This window comes from Anomaloglossus baeobatrachus, chromosome 5 (assembly GCF_048569485.1).
Source record: "Anomaloglossus baeobatrachus isolate aAnoBae1 chromosome 5, aAnoBae1.hap1, whole genome shotgun sequence".
NCBI lineage: Eukaryota > Metazoa > Chordata > Amphibia > Anura > Aromobatidae > Anomaloglossus > Anomaloglossus baeobatrachus.
Genome location: NC_134357.1, coordinates 29,077,051 through 29,090,777, shown reverse-complemented (window position 1 = coordinate 29,090,777; position 13,727 = coordinate 29,077,051). Strand labels below are relative to the sequence as shown.

Genomic DNA, 13,727 nt, shown 5'->3' with positions numbered 1-13,727 from the left:
GCTACTCCGTCGCTGCTTTTTATAACATGTTTGACAGCTTACTAACGATCATCTATGGTCGCTGCTACGTCACAGAATATGGTGACGTTGCAGCGACGTCGTTGTCGTCGTCGTTATGTGTGACCCCAGCTTTACACCTTTAAGAATGCTTATTGTTTCACATGCAAACCACACAATACATTGCTTTATTTGCATATTACATCCTACATTGTTGCACTTGCATGCTACATTCTACATTGCTGCACTTGCATATTACATCCTACATTGTTGCACTTGCATATTACATCCTACATTGTTGTACTTGCATGCTACATTCTACATTGTTGCACTTGCATGCTTCATTCTACATTGTTACACTTGCATTCTACATTGCTGCACTTGCATGCTTCATTCTACATTGTTACACTTGCATTCTACATTGTTGCACTTGCATGCTTCATTCTACATTGTTACACTTGCATTCTACATTGCTGCACTTGCATGCTTCATTCTACATTGTTACACTTGCATTCTACATTGCTGCACTTGCATGCTTCATTCTACATTGTTACACTTGCATTCTACATTGCTGCACTTGCATGCTTCATTCTACATTGTTACACTTGCATTCTACATTGTTGTACTTGCATATTACATTCTACATTGTTGCACTTGCATATTACATTCTACATTGTTGCACTTGCATGCTTCATCCTACATTGTTGTAGTTGCATATTACATCCTACATTGTTGTACTTAGCTATTACATTTTACATCATTACACTTGCATCTACATGCTACACTGTTGCACTTGCATACTACATTGTTGCACTTGCATATTACATTGTTGCACTTGCATACTTCATGCTACATTGTTGCACTTGCATACTACATCATACATTGCTGCAGTTGCATGCTACATTGCTGCACTTGCATACTACATCATACATTGCTGCAGTTGCATGCTACATTGCTGCACTTGCATATTACATTCTACATTGTTGCACTTGCATATTACATCATACATTGTTGCACTTGCATACTACATTCTACATTGTTGCACTTGCATATTACATCCTACATTGTTGCACTTGCATACTACATTCTACATTGTTGCACTTGCATACTACATTCTACATTGTTGCACTTGCATACTACATTCTACATTGTTGCACTTGCATACAAATACTGTACAAATAAATAATGCCACATAGCTATTGATTCCAGTTAGATAGTAGATTTGACCTGTTGTAATCAACCTCAGGCTCCTCTGAGTTGATCGTAAGAATAATATTACTCAATATTAAGGTCAGATTTATTTTTGATATTTAACCTCATGTCTGCTGATGGGGAGGCCAGTGTTCTGCCCAGAATTCAGTATACCTGAGATTTACATGACATGTATATATACACTGCTGAAAATCAATGGATGATATTATAAGCTCTAGTAAAGATAGGGGCGTCGTAGTCTTAGGCTATGTGCGTGTGGCGCCCCTGAGGCTTCCGTCGCCACAGGTCATTGCACCCCACCTGCGGTGTGATGCCCATTCTGGGGGAGGAAGAGAGTGAACTCCGGTCCCCTGGTAAATCCACACTACACCCATTGCTAGGGACACACAGGACCAGGGAAAGTGGCAGGCAACCCTCCCATGCTGCATGCTGGGAGGGGCCGTAAGACCCATCCCTGCTGCTATAGGGTACAGCTTAGCAACTGGGGAGGTGGGAGGAGCCAAGGAGAGCAGACAGAGATAGGAAGGTCAAGTTTAGTCAGTTCTAGTGATGGGTAAAATGCGATTTTTTGGTGAGCCGGCTCTTTTGGCTCCGAAAACGGCTCTTCATTTCCTGTTACCTTTGGCTTTAAATTTGAAGCCCAATTCTGGTATGTTTTAACCCATGATTGTACCTTTTAGTAAAAATCTACACATGTGCCAATTTATGACATAAAACAGAATAGTTTCCAGAATAACCAGATTTTATATTATTTGCTGTAAAAACTTTAACAAACACAATGTTTGATAAAAAAAAAAATGCAGAAATCAAACAAGTGCAATTCAATTAGCTCAACACTACTGGCAATTGTATGCAGAATGGGATGTGATGTGAGAGGCTGTACTGCCTTGTATAGGACTAGTTCTGTGCATGAAGGTGGTCCCTCAGATTGGCACTGCTATCATGTAACAGGGGCTGCTGGGAGGTCATTCACCAGAAACAACAGAACCATTCCAAGTTGCACTAGCTAATGGTGCATTTACACAGTCGCTGCAGCCCCCGAGCCTGCGATCCAGTGATGCTCAATCCAGCATCGCGGATCATTTGTTCTCTTCCATTCAAGTGAATGGGAGAGAACAAGGGACGCACATTTCCATCTGCTGTTTCTCCCGCGCTCAGCGAGGATTTACAAACTGGCGGTAAATAACTATAATCAGGCGAAATCCAGATGTCAGTGTTCCTTTAATAAAGTGCCTGACTGCTGCTTGCTTGTCACAGATTGGAGGGGGCGGGGCTGTGAGTCAGTGCTATGTGCGGCAGCAGGAGGAGCATTCTCAGTCTCCTGGATAAGATCAGAGTGACTACTGCCGGGAGGGCGGGGCCGAGAGGGGCGGGGCAAGAGGGGACTGACTGTGGAACGGAACTGGCAAAGAGCCGTTTACATTTCAATTGGCTCCCTGCCAGGAGCCGACTCATATGATTCACTATGAAGAGCCGGCTCGTTCAGGAGCTACCCATCACTAGTCAGTTCGCTCAGGGAGTGAGAGAGTGAGGAGTGAGCATGTAGTTGGAGGAGAAGAACGAGAGAAAGGAGGGAGGAGGAGGCCTGCTGGAGGCAGGCAAGGAGAAAGAAAGAAGAGAAGAAAGAAAGGGTCGCAGGGCCGCGGGTAGTCCTGTAGGTACCACGAGCTGTCCTTGTTGGGTACCGAAGCCGAGGGCCCAGAGGCGCTACGAGTAGCTGCAGGCTGCGGTGGCCTGGTCCACAGTGACATCGGTGGAGTGATTAGCTGCGACAGGGGACGGTCCCTAGAGACTGGAGGAGTGCAAAGATCATCTCCAAACAGTAAAAACCGAGGCCCAGGGACGTTGCAAGCTCCCAGGGCCAGAACCCATAGCAGCCCTTCAGAAAAGGGGTAATCAGCCGACAGGTGACCCCCCAGCCTGGAGGCTGTAGTGGAGGCCAAGCCAGGGCCATCCTAACTCGGGCAAGGCTAGTGAAGACAGCAGAGAAAGAGACACTAAGAGAGAGGGTACCGGATTTCACACTCTGAATCACCCAGAAGACGGAGGTCCCTGACAGTGGTCTCAGCAGTCCAAGGGTCCTGCCTGCCCTGAAGAGAACTGTGAGTAAAGAACTTGAACTGCACCCTTGGAGTTGCCTCTGTCATTTCACCTGCATAGACACTCACAAGCACCAACTGTGCCCCGGGCATTGCTCCACCTGTGGGGAGCAGTACCACCATAGCTGCCATCACATCATCCCGGTGGCCTCACACAGCAGCGGCGGCTTATTAGCCGCATACCACAGGTGGCGTCACGAACACACACTTTAACAACCAAGCCACATAAACTACTGACACCCACCAGGGCCACGGAGCCGGGCCCAGCCACCACTGACTACCACCGGACTAGTCCGGCCCGGCACCGGGTGTCCCATAGCCCTGGGGTGGGCGAGTCATGCGCACTTTCCGTCGTCCTACATGCAGTTGTATACGCACGTTTTAGCCTTAATTGATTTAGCCAAAGTTGCCTTTATCAGACATTTAGCGCTTTCTGCGTATTCACATGTCAGTTGTTTTTGCCATTTGGGTTTTGCACTGCAAAGCAGAGTTTTTGACCAAATTTCTGCCACAAAAAGGCTGCAGTTTGACCTGCATAGTGCGGACAAGAAACCCAAATTCCCATAGACTTTGCTTGGAAAGCAGAACACAACCATTTTGGCATTAAACGCTGCAGTTAAAAAGCAGCAAAAAAGCAGGTAAAAAGCAACGTGCGGACATAGCCTTAGAAAGGAAGGAATGAATAACATTTTTAAATAATATTGACCTATTTGATAACTTCATTATGTTACTGACAGGCCAGTTACCCGAATACGGAGCAGTGCTATCTGGCATATTGGCAAGGTCCTGACTATCCCACCGCGGACTTCTTGGTGTTTCGCTTCTATTCGGTGAATGGGAACTTCCTGCAGATCATTGCTCCGCCGGGCACCCTAAGATGTGGTTCTAACCAGAGCATTGAGGTGCAGTTCCTTCTGAGCAGCGCAGGGATTTGTGATGGAGCTAGCACCGCCACATTCTACTATCTTGTGAGTATCTGGATATTGTGACTGCAGAACTGAGGGCCTAAAACATGGGTGGTGGAAGACCAAAAATATGCATCAAAGACATAAGGGTTGGGAATTCTGGCCAAAAGCGAGCCACATCCATAACGCCCATGTGCTCTATGGACGTGTTTATGAGACAGCCCTTTTAATCCTCAGCTTGAAGGTCATCATCCACCTTCAATAGCTGTGGCTCAAACTATCATTATTCGGACATCTATTCCTCCCTATTCCCCTTCTACAGCCAACTCTTTGATGCATGTGCAGAGTTATCACTTGGCTAAATTTGCTGCATGAGGTCTTTTCCTTCGTCGTTGGTTATTGGGGGTAATATTTTTATTTTACGGTTTACAGGCACTGAATATTCTGCTATAATGCACATATTATTCACTTCTTTACAGACTATGTCAAGAGCACGGATTATCCACTCTGGACAGAAGGACGTTAACCTAACTTACGGTGAATTTACTTCTTACATTGTCCTGGATACATTATACTCAGACAATAGAGGTCTATAGGACCATACTGTACCTTTCCTTGTCTAAAATGTCATTTGGAGGCATGGTCCATGGAAAGATAAGTCCCCTATTACTGATCCAAGGAAACCCACACACACATGAGTAGTGCCTTCATCATACCTCCCAACCGTCCCGGATACAGCGGGACAGTCCCTCTTTTGAGCCTTTGATCCCGAGTCCCGCCCGTGAGGCTGTGTCTCCCGTGTTTCCGCTCACCCACTGTAGCCCCGCCTCGCTGTTTGTCCCTTCTATCATTACAGAGTCGAGCGCGCACCTTGAAACTCCTGTGCTGCTGCTGAGGTATGGAAAACCCCCTGCACCAGATCCGGCCTGCGTGTCCATGCTGGAGGCCCGCCGGCTGCCTGCGTGTCCATGCTGGAGGCCCGCCGGCTGCCTGCGTGTCCATGCTGGAGGCCCGCCGGCTGCCTGCGTGTCCATACTGGAGGCCCGCCGGCTGCCTGCGTGTCCATGCTGGAGGCCCGCCGGCTGCCTGCGTGTCCATGCTGAATGGGTGTGGATGGGGAGTGGATATGGGCGTGACTGTGAAATGGGTGTGGTTAGGGGGCGTGGCCTAAAAATGTGCCGCGGCGCGCTGCGCGCACCGCAAACTTTGTCCCTCTTTTCCTTCTTTAAAAGTTGGGAGGTATGCCTTCATAGTCCATACAGATGTTGCCTTTGGCTTGCCAAAACTCATCTCATGGTCACCTCTCTTTGACACCAATGCCATGCAGTAAATGGTCTGGCACTTTGCACAATCTTACGGTCTACCCTTCTCAGTTATTGTGTCACAGTCCATCCCTCACAAAGGCACCAGTACTCGACGTGTCTATATCATGGCCTCTGTGGCTAACTTCTCGCCCATCTTGGGTTGCTATCTCATAACCTTTGTCTGAGGATGCACTATATACAATCAGGAATTGGCCTCAAAGCTCTTCTCTAATATGGCATATTTTGTCTTTCTAATGGCACATGTAGGTGGACTGGTCTCCAACACCTGGGACAACCACTACAGATTGCAGCTCAGCCTAGAGCTTCTAATGCTGCTCACCACCATTTGCTAGCTTGCTTCTATCAACTTGACTTAAGGGGGCTTTACACGCTACGACATCGCTCAAGTGATCTCATTGGGGTCACAGAATTTGTGACGCACATACGGTCACTTTAGCGATGCCGTTGCGTGTGACACCTATGAGCGATTTTGCATCGTCGCAAAAACGTGCAAAATCGCTAATCGGTGACATGGGGGTCCATTCTCAAATATCGTTACTGCAGCAGTAACGAAGTTGTTCCTCGTTCCTTCGGCAGCACACATCGCTCCATGTGACACCGCAGGAACGAGGAACCTCTCCTTACCTGCCTCCCGGTCACAATGCGGAAGGAAGTATGTGGGCGAGATGTTCGTCTCGCTCATCTCCGACCCTCCGCTTCTATTGGGCGGCGGTTCAGTGACGCTGCTGTGACGTCGCTGTGATGCTGAACGAACCGCCCCCTTAGAAAGAAGGCGGTTCGCCGGTCACAGCAACGTCGCAGGGAAGGTAAGTCCGTGTGACGGGTCCGGGCGATGTTGTGCAACACGGGCAGTGATTTGCCCGTGTCACACAATGGATGGCGGCAAGTGCGCACGCTGGCAATATCGGTACCGATATCGCAGTGTGTAAAGTGGCCTTAAGCCCAGGGGTGGCACATCTTGCTACTCACCCCCACTTACTAGTTAGCTTATATCAGCTTCACTAAGCCCAGGGGTGGCACATCTTTAAGTGCTACTCACTCCCACTTACTAGTTAGCTTATATCAGCTTCACTAAGCCCAGGGGTGGCACATATTTAAGTGCTACTCACCCCCACTTACTAGTTAGCTTATATCAGCTTCACTAAGCCCAGGGGTGGCACATCTTTAAGTGCTACTCACCCCCACTTACTAGTTAGCTTATATCAGCTTCACTAAGCCCAGGGGTGGCACATCTTTAAGTGCTACTCACTCCCACTTACTAGTTAGCTTATATCAGCTTCACTAAGCCCAGGGGTGGCACATCTTTAAGTGCTACTCACCCCCACTTACTAGTTAGCTTATATCAGCTTCACTAAGCCCAGGGGTGGCACATCTTTAAGTGCTACTCACTCCCACTTACTAGTTAGCTTATATCAGCTTCACTAAGCCCAGGGGTGGCACATCTTTAAGTGCTACTCACTCCCACTTACTAGTTAGCTTATATCAGCCTCACTAAGCCCAGGGGTGGCACATCTTTAAGTGCTACTCACTCCCACTTACTAGTTAGCTTATATCAGCTTCACTAAGCCCAGGGCTGGCAAATCTTTAAGTGTTACTCACCCCCACTTACTAGTTAGCTTATATCAGCTTCACTAAGCCCAGGGGTGGCACATCTTTAAGTGCTACTCACTCCCACTTACTAGTTAGCTTATATCAGCTTCACTAAGCCCAGGGGTGGCACATCTTTAAGTGCTACTCACCCCCACTTACTAGTTAGCTTATATCAGCTTCACTAAGCCCAGGGTGGCCCATCGGTGAGTGCTACTCACCCCAACTTGCTTTCTAGTATACAATAATAAATCACATTTTAATCCTTAAGTAATCATATTCCTATTCCACACAGCAGTGTGGGTTAACCCTTTTCCTTCTTCCCTTTGCATATTCACCCCCACTTGCAAGTTAGCTTATTTCAACTTCACTAAGCCCAGGGGTGGCACATCTTTAAGTGCTACTCACTCCCACTTGATAGCTAGCTTATATTAGCTTCACTAAGCCCAGGGTGGCACATCTGTGAGTGCTACTCACTCCCACTTACTAGCTAGCTTATATCAACTTCACTAAGCGCAGGTGTGACACATCTTTAAGTGCTTTTCACCCCCACTTGCTAGTTAGCTTATATCAACTTCACTAAGCCCAAGTGTGACACATTTTTAAATGCTGCTCACCCCCACTTGCTAACTAGCATAGAATAATAAATCACATTTTTATCCTCAAATGATGTGTACAGTGTGTATATACTGTGTTTGTGACCGAGCAGCATGAGGGCGGCTGACCCAGCGTGTGTATATACTATACACCATATACTGTGTGTATATACTATATACTGTGTGTATATACTTTACACCCTGTATATACTGTGTGTGTGACCGAGCAGCATGAGGGAGGCGGAGCCAGCGTGTATATATACTATATACTGTGTACTGTGTGTGTATATACTATATACTGTGTATATATACTATATACCGTGTGTACAGTGTGTATATACTGTGTGTGTGACCGAGCAGCATGAGGGAGGAGGAGTCAGCGTGTGTATATACTATATACCATGTACTGTGTGTATATACTATATACTGTATGTATATACTATATACCGTGTGTACAGTGTGTACTGTATATACTGTGTGTGTGACCGAGCAACATGAGGGTGCAATTCTCTGCATACACGCATGCAATGCTCTGCATGCACGACCACCCGCAATGCTCTGCCACACACCCGCAATGCTCTGCTCTGTCATGCACGCACATACAATGCTCTGCCACGCACGCACACAAAATGCTCTGCCACACACGCACACAAAATGCTCTGCCACGCACACACAATGCTCTGCCACCCAAGCACACACAATGCTCTGCCACGCACACAAAATGTTGTGCCACACGCACGCACAAACAATGCTCTGCATGCACACCCGCTGCGGCAAGGAGAGTGGGGGGGGACGGTATACTACTCACACAGGCCGACAGGTGACAGGCCATGGGGGGAGAGCGTGGGGGTGTTATTGGAAATTGTAGCATCGACGGTGAGGGGGAGGGGCGCCGGTACACTACTCACACAGGCCAAACGGGTGACAGGGGGAAAAGTGCTGTACACAGCATGACCGCTGTGATCTGCAGAAAGATGGCGCTGATCTCCTCCCTCTGCTGTGATCTGGACAGCCCAGGGGGCGCATCCATTTCACAGCAGACGCCTACTCTAATGTTACCAAATGGGGTCGGATTCCGACCACTGTTCTCTATGCACAGGGCTGCCATAAAGGAGTGAGTAACTGTCGTTACAAACACCAAATCCAAGATGGCAGCCCCCAGTGCTTCAGTGAAACTAGAATAAAATAAAAACTAAATAAACAGAGAGTTTAATTTTGTATTAAAAATACTTGATTTCATAATCACTATTATTAATACACAAATAAAAAAACGCAACACCCTTCCTTTAAGTGCTACTCACCCCAACTTGCTAGCTAGCTAAGATGCAGGTGTTTCTTGTTGCTGCAAGGCTTTGTTTCCTCTGACCATCTGCACTAAGCATTTTTCTTTCATTTAGTCACTAATACTGATGACATCACCAATCATGCAGTATAGTGTCATGGGCGGGGAGGACGCCACTGCGCTGCGCTCGCTAACGCTCGGGTCCAGCGCTGCTGCGATGGCTGCTCGGTGGCTCGAGCGGTGGGCCGGATCCGGGGACTCGAGCGGCGCTCCTCGCCCGTGCGTGAAAGGGGTGGTTGGTTTGGGGGATTTTAGTCCGTGACGCCACCCACGGGTTGTGGTGAGGTTGGGCACCACCGCTGCTGGTGACTGGGTCCCGGGAGCGATGGTAGGGAGCAGCTGGGATTTTGTATATTGCCGGAGGAGCCCTTTTGCCCGCAGGCTCTGGCCCTTGGAACTCTAGCTGTGGAGGTAGCTGTATTTCCTTCTACTGGTCGGACAGTTGCCTTCTATCGGGTCTTGGATGTTAGGAAATCCCTGGGGTTCCGGTCACTGACGGATTTGACCTCTTAACGGCGACTCCAAGCCTGGTCGGGGTCCGCAGGCCCTGCCGGTGTGTGCTGGCTTCACTTCGCTCCCCGGTTCAGTACCGGCGGGCCACCGCCCGACCCTGGTCCTACGGTTCCGCGTTGATTTGCCTCTCCTGCAGACGGCCACCACCATCTGCCAACCTTGCTCTTAGTGCCCGGGCCACACACCCATCAGTTTACAACTCCACTACTTCTTCACTCCTTTCACTTGCACTTCCCTAACTGATCTGACTTCCTTTTCCTGCCTCCAGGACTGTGAACTCCTCAGTGGGTGGGGCCAACCGCCTGGCTCCACCCCACCTGGTGTGGACATCAGCCCCTGGAGGGAGGCAACAAGGATTTTGTGTCTGGCTGATGTGCCTGTCTCGGGGTGGGGGTGTGTGTTGTAGTACCTGTGACGACCTGGCTAGTCCAGGGCGCCACATTCCCCCATGGTTAAATGCAGACCGTCCGCGGGCTGCTCGTCCATCACCGGTTTTATTTTTCTTTTCAACTGTAAAAATATAAAAACAACACAGTATGGATTTCAAATCTTCCCTTACGGGAGGCATGTCACTTAAACGTTGCAAAACACATATCTATATATACAGTTTTAATAATAACGGACGGATGGCTTCTGCTCTCCCACCCAAGCAACCTAGCCCTGATGCTGCTCCTAAGAAGTGGGCAGCACCCCATGACTCCAGTCCAGATCCAGGCTGCCCGAGCGGGAACGGGTACAGTGCCTCACACCCGGCTGTCACTTCAGGGGACCCCACATCCATGGGGGACCCCTGACCCCCGGAGGAACACCACCGGTTGCGGTAGTGTTGGGCCTGGGCCATCACTTCCCTCCAGACCCATCCTCCAAATCTGCCTCTCCGGAAGCGGCAACGGAAAACATGCCCCCAACTTATTTACAATCCCACCAGTTCGTGGGTGCCCTGCAAGTTCTCAGGCATGTCCATGAAGAGTTCCTCATGCCAACGGTATCTAAGGGTCCCTGCGGGGACAACTTGCCGGCAACGGCCGGGGCAATCACGGTGTCAATCAGGTTATTTACTCGGCTTGATTCATTCATTTACTTAACAGGGTAACGGTACTGGTGGTCCCAACGGGGACAACGGTGCAACGGAGGGACCGCTGCCTTACTTCAAGTCCACACCACAGGACGGAGGAGCGGGCTGGGCCGATTCTTGGGCCTCCTGCCCTCCTCTCAGCTTGGCATCCAGGGCAAACCAGCCCCTCTCTCCACAGTGCCGCGTGTATGTCACCAGATCGCCTGGGAGCAAGTTACGGCCCGGGTGGCCCTCTAGTAGATGGGCATTGACATCCCGGCGGGCCACAAACACCTCAGCCTCCAGACCTGGCTCGAAAATAAATCCATACCCCCGGCGGGGGTCAAATCTTCGCACATGACCCTCGTATACCGGGCCCCGTACCCGGAAGGTGGCTCTGCGGAGGTTTTCCTTCTCCTGGATCGTGCGGGCTATCATCTCGGCCTTCCGCTTCTCCCTCTCCGTGATTTCCCGGCCCAGCTGGCTCGGCTCCCTGTCCCAGGAAGGGGCGTCTGCCTGCCCCTGCGCGCAGGTCTGGCCCCGCAGGGCCTCCTTCACACTGCCCACTACTGGCGTCCTCTGTGGAAGGTCCCACGGTGTCATGGCCTGGGGTGCTGCCTCACAGCGACGACCCGGTGCAGCCTCAGCCGAGGCGTGGGATATGGGTACAGGGGTCCTCACCTGCTGAGCCTCCTCCTGAACGGGACGGATCACCGGAGCCGGGACGGTACTGGGTGCGGTCACTTCCGATGCCACCGGTGTGTCTTCGCAGACTGACACTGCCCTCGGGAGCTTCCAAGGAAGCGGTGCGGGTCATCTGCGGACCTCTTCTGCAGGCTGGTCCGCTCGGGCGGACAGGCAGGGTTCAACTACCAGTTGTAGGGTGTAGCGGGCCTAGTGGCGGGGCGGCAGCAGCCAACACGGGTAGCGGGGGAGACAGCAGGGGGAGCGGGCGCAGACCGGGCCCCTCAGCTGCAGCGACCGATCCTGTAGGGACACAGGGGCGTGGGTCGCTTACCCGCTCCTCCAAGTCTTCCTCCGCCTCGCGTCTCCGTATGGCCGCCACCACATCCGCCATGTCAGCCTCCCACTCCTCCAGGAGGAGCTGCACTGTCACCTGCAGACGGCTGCTCAGACGGACGGTCCGGATTTCTACCCACGCTGCGGTGCTGGGCGCGGGCTCGGGGACTGCGGGGCTACTGGACGGACAGTGCATGCTGGCAGCGGTATCTTCCAGGAACCAAATGGCGGCAGAGTCCTGGCGTCCCTGCTTTTATGGCCTCGGTTTACATGCGGCCGGACGCCATCCGTCCCCCCATGGTCTTTTCTCAGCACCTCCTCTTCAGGGGCGGGGCTTTGGCTTTCGCGCCTCCACTGCTCGAGAAGACGCTCGTGCGGGAAAATCTTCATGCCCAAGATGGCGGATTCTGAAATTTTTCGGCCGGACACCGCCGGCGGGGCACAAGGCGCACTTCTACCAGCCGGCAGAACGGTAAGATCCTGTTCGTGACGCCAAGTTGTCGCGGGCGCTGCGCTCGCTAACGCTCGGGTCCGGCGCTGCTGCGATGGCTGCTTGGTGGCTCGAGCGGTGGGCCGGATCCGGGGACTCGAGCGGCGCTCCTCGCCTGTGAGTGAAAGGGGTGGTTGGTTTGGGGGATTTTAGTCCGTGACGCCACCCACGGGTTGTGGTGAGGTTGGGCACCACCGCTGCTGGTGACGGGGTCCCGGGAGCGATGGTAGGGAGCAGCTGGGATTTTGTTTTCCCCCTCCGTGGGTAAGGGTTGGTGGTCCCGGGGCCCGGTGAGGTGACGGGGAGGCAGGGCTGGCAAGGTGCAGGGCGCCTGGACTGCACAGCGCAGTGCCGGATGGCAAGATTGTACTCACTCGGCCACAAATGTACGTAAAGTCTCTGGTAAACCAAACGGCTGGATGGACGGGTCCCACAGCCGGCTGCTGTGGTTTCTCCCGGACGGTTGGTGGTGGCTGCCTTTTCCTGCACCTTTGTGTATGTTCGGTCCCGATGGCTTCCCAACGGTAACCCGCTCCCCAGCGTGTATATGTGCCGGAGGAGCCCTTTTGCCCGCAGGCTCTGGCCCTTGGAACTCTAGCTGTGGCGGTAGCTGTATTTCCTTCTACTGGTCGGACGGTTGCCTTCTATCGGGTCTTGGATGTTAGGAAACCCCTGGGGTTCCGGTCACTGACGGATTTGACCTCTTAACGGGGACTCCAAGCTTGGTCGGGGTCCGCAGGCCCTGCCGGTGTGTGCTGGCTTCACTTCGCTCCCCGGATCAGTACCGGCGGGCCACCGCCCGACCCCGGTCCTATGGTTCCGCGTTGATTTGCCTCTCCTGCAGACGGCCACCACTGTCTGCCAACCTTGCTCTTAGTGCCCGGGCCACACACCCGGACACGGTCAGTTTACTCCTCCACTACTACTTCACTCCTTTCACTTGCACTTCCCTAACTGATCTGACTTCCTTTTCCCGCCTCCAGGACTGTGAACTCCTCAGTGGGTGGGGCCAACCACCTGGCTCCACCCCACCTGGTGTGGACATCAGCCCCTGGAGGGAGGCAACAAAGATTTTGTGTCTGGCTGATGTGCCTGTCTCGGGGTGGGGGTGTGTGTTGTAGTACCTGTGGCGACCTGGCTAGTCCAGGGCGCCACAATAGCACATATGAATGTTGCATATCTGTCACATCATGTACATTGTGCAATAGAATAAAGAAACATTATAGGTGCAATGCTGAATATATCTAACTGGTAGGTATAATACCTGGCATTAACATTTGCTGGTGGTACGCAGCATAGATAACATAACACATCTTAAGACATGGCATGTAATTACATGGATAATGCAAAAGAATGACATTTGCATGGAACAAATGCAACTTGGGTAACCAGGGACTATCTACACCCCAAATGGGTCAATATTAACCTATAGCAAGCAGTAAAAGATGTGGCAAGACTCATTTTTTGACCCTCTTTCATACTGGCATAAATCTTAAATAGTTGCTTTCTAAGAACTAGAAATAGCATAATACTGGGATAAAATACATACTGTACCCCTGTAAGCTCTGTATACCTAACTTGAGGCCA

General features: G+C 51.2%; 1 protein-coding gene across 3 annotated transcripts in view; it reads left to right on the top strand.

Moving 5' to 3' along the window:
• Window positions 1-13,727, top strand: part of LOC142310731 (ovostatin-like) — a 215,987-nt gene that overhangs the window by 120,056 nt on the left and 82,204 nt on the right. For all 3 annotated transcript variants that reach the window (XM_075348358.1, XM_075348359.1, XM_075348357.1), the window contains 2 exons: window positions 4,046-4,276; window positions 4,693-4,750. In XM_075348358.1, the coding sequence (XP_075204473.1) occupies window positions 4,046-4,276; window positions 4,693-4,750 (289 nt within the window). The remainder of the gene's footprint in view (window positions 1-4,045; window positions 4,277-4,692; window positions 4,751-13,727) is intronic.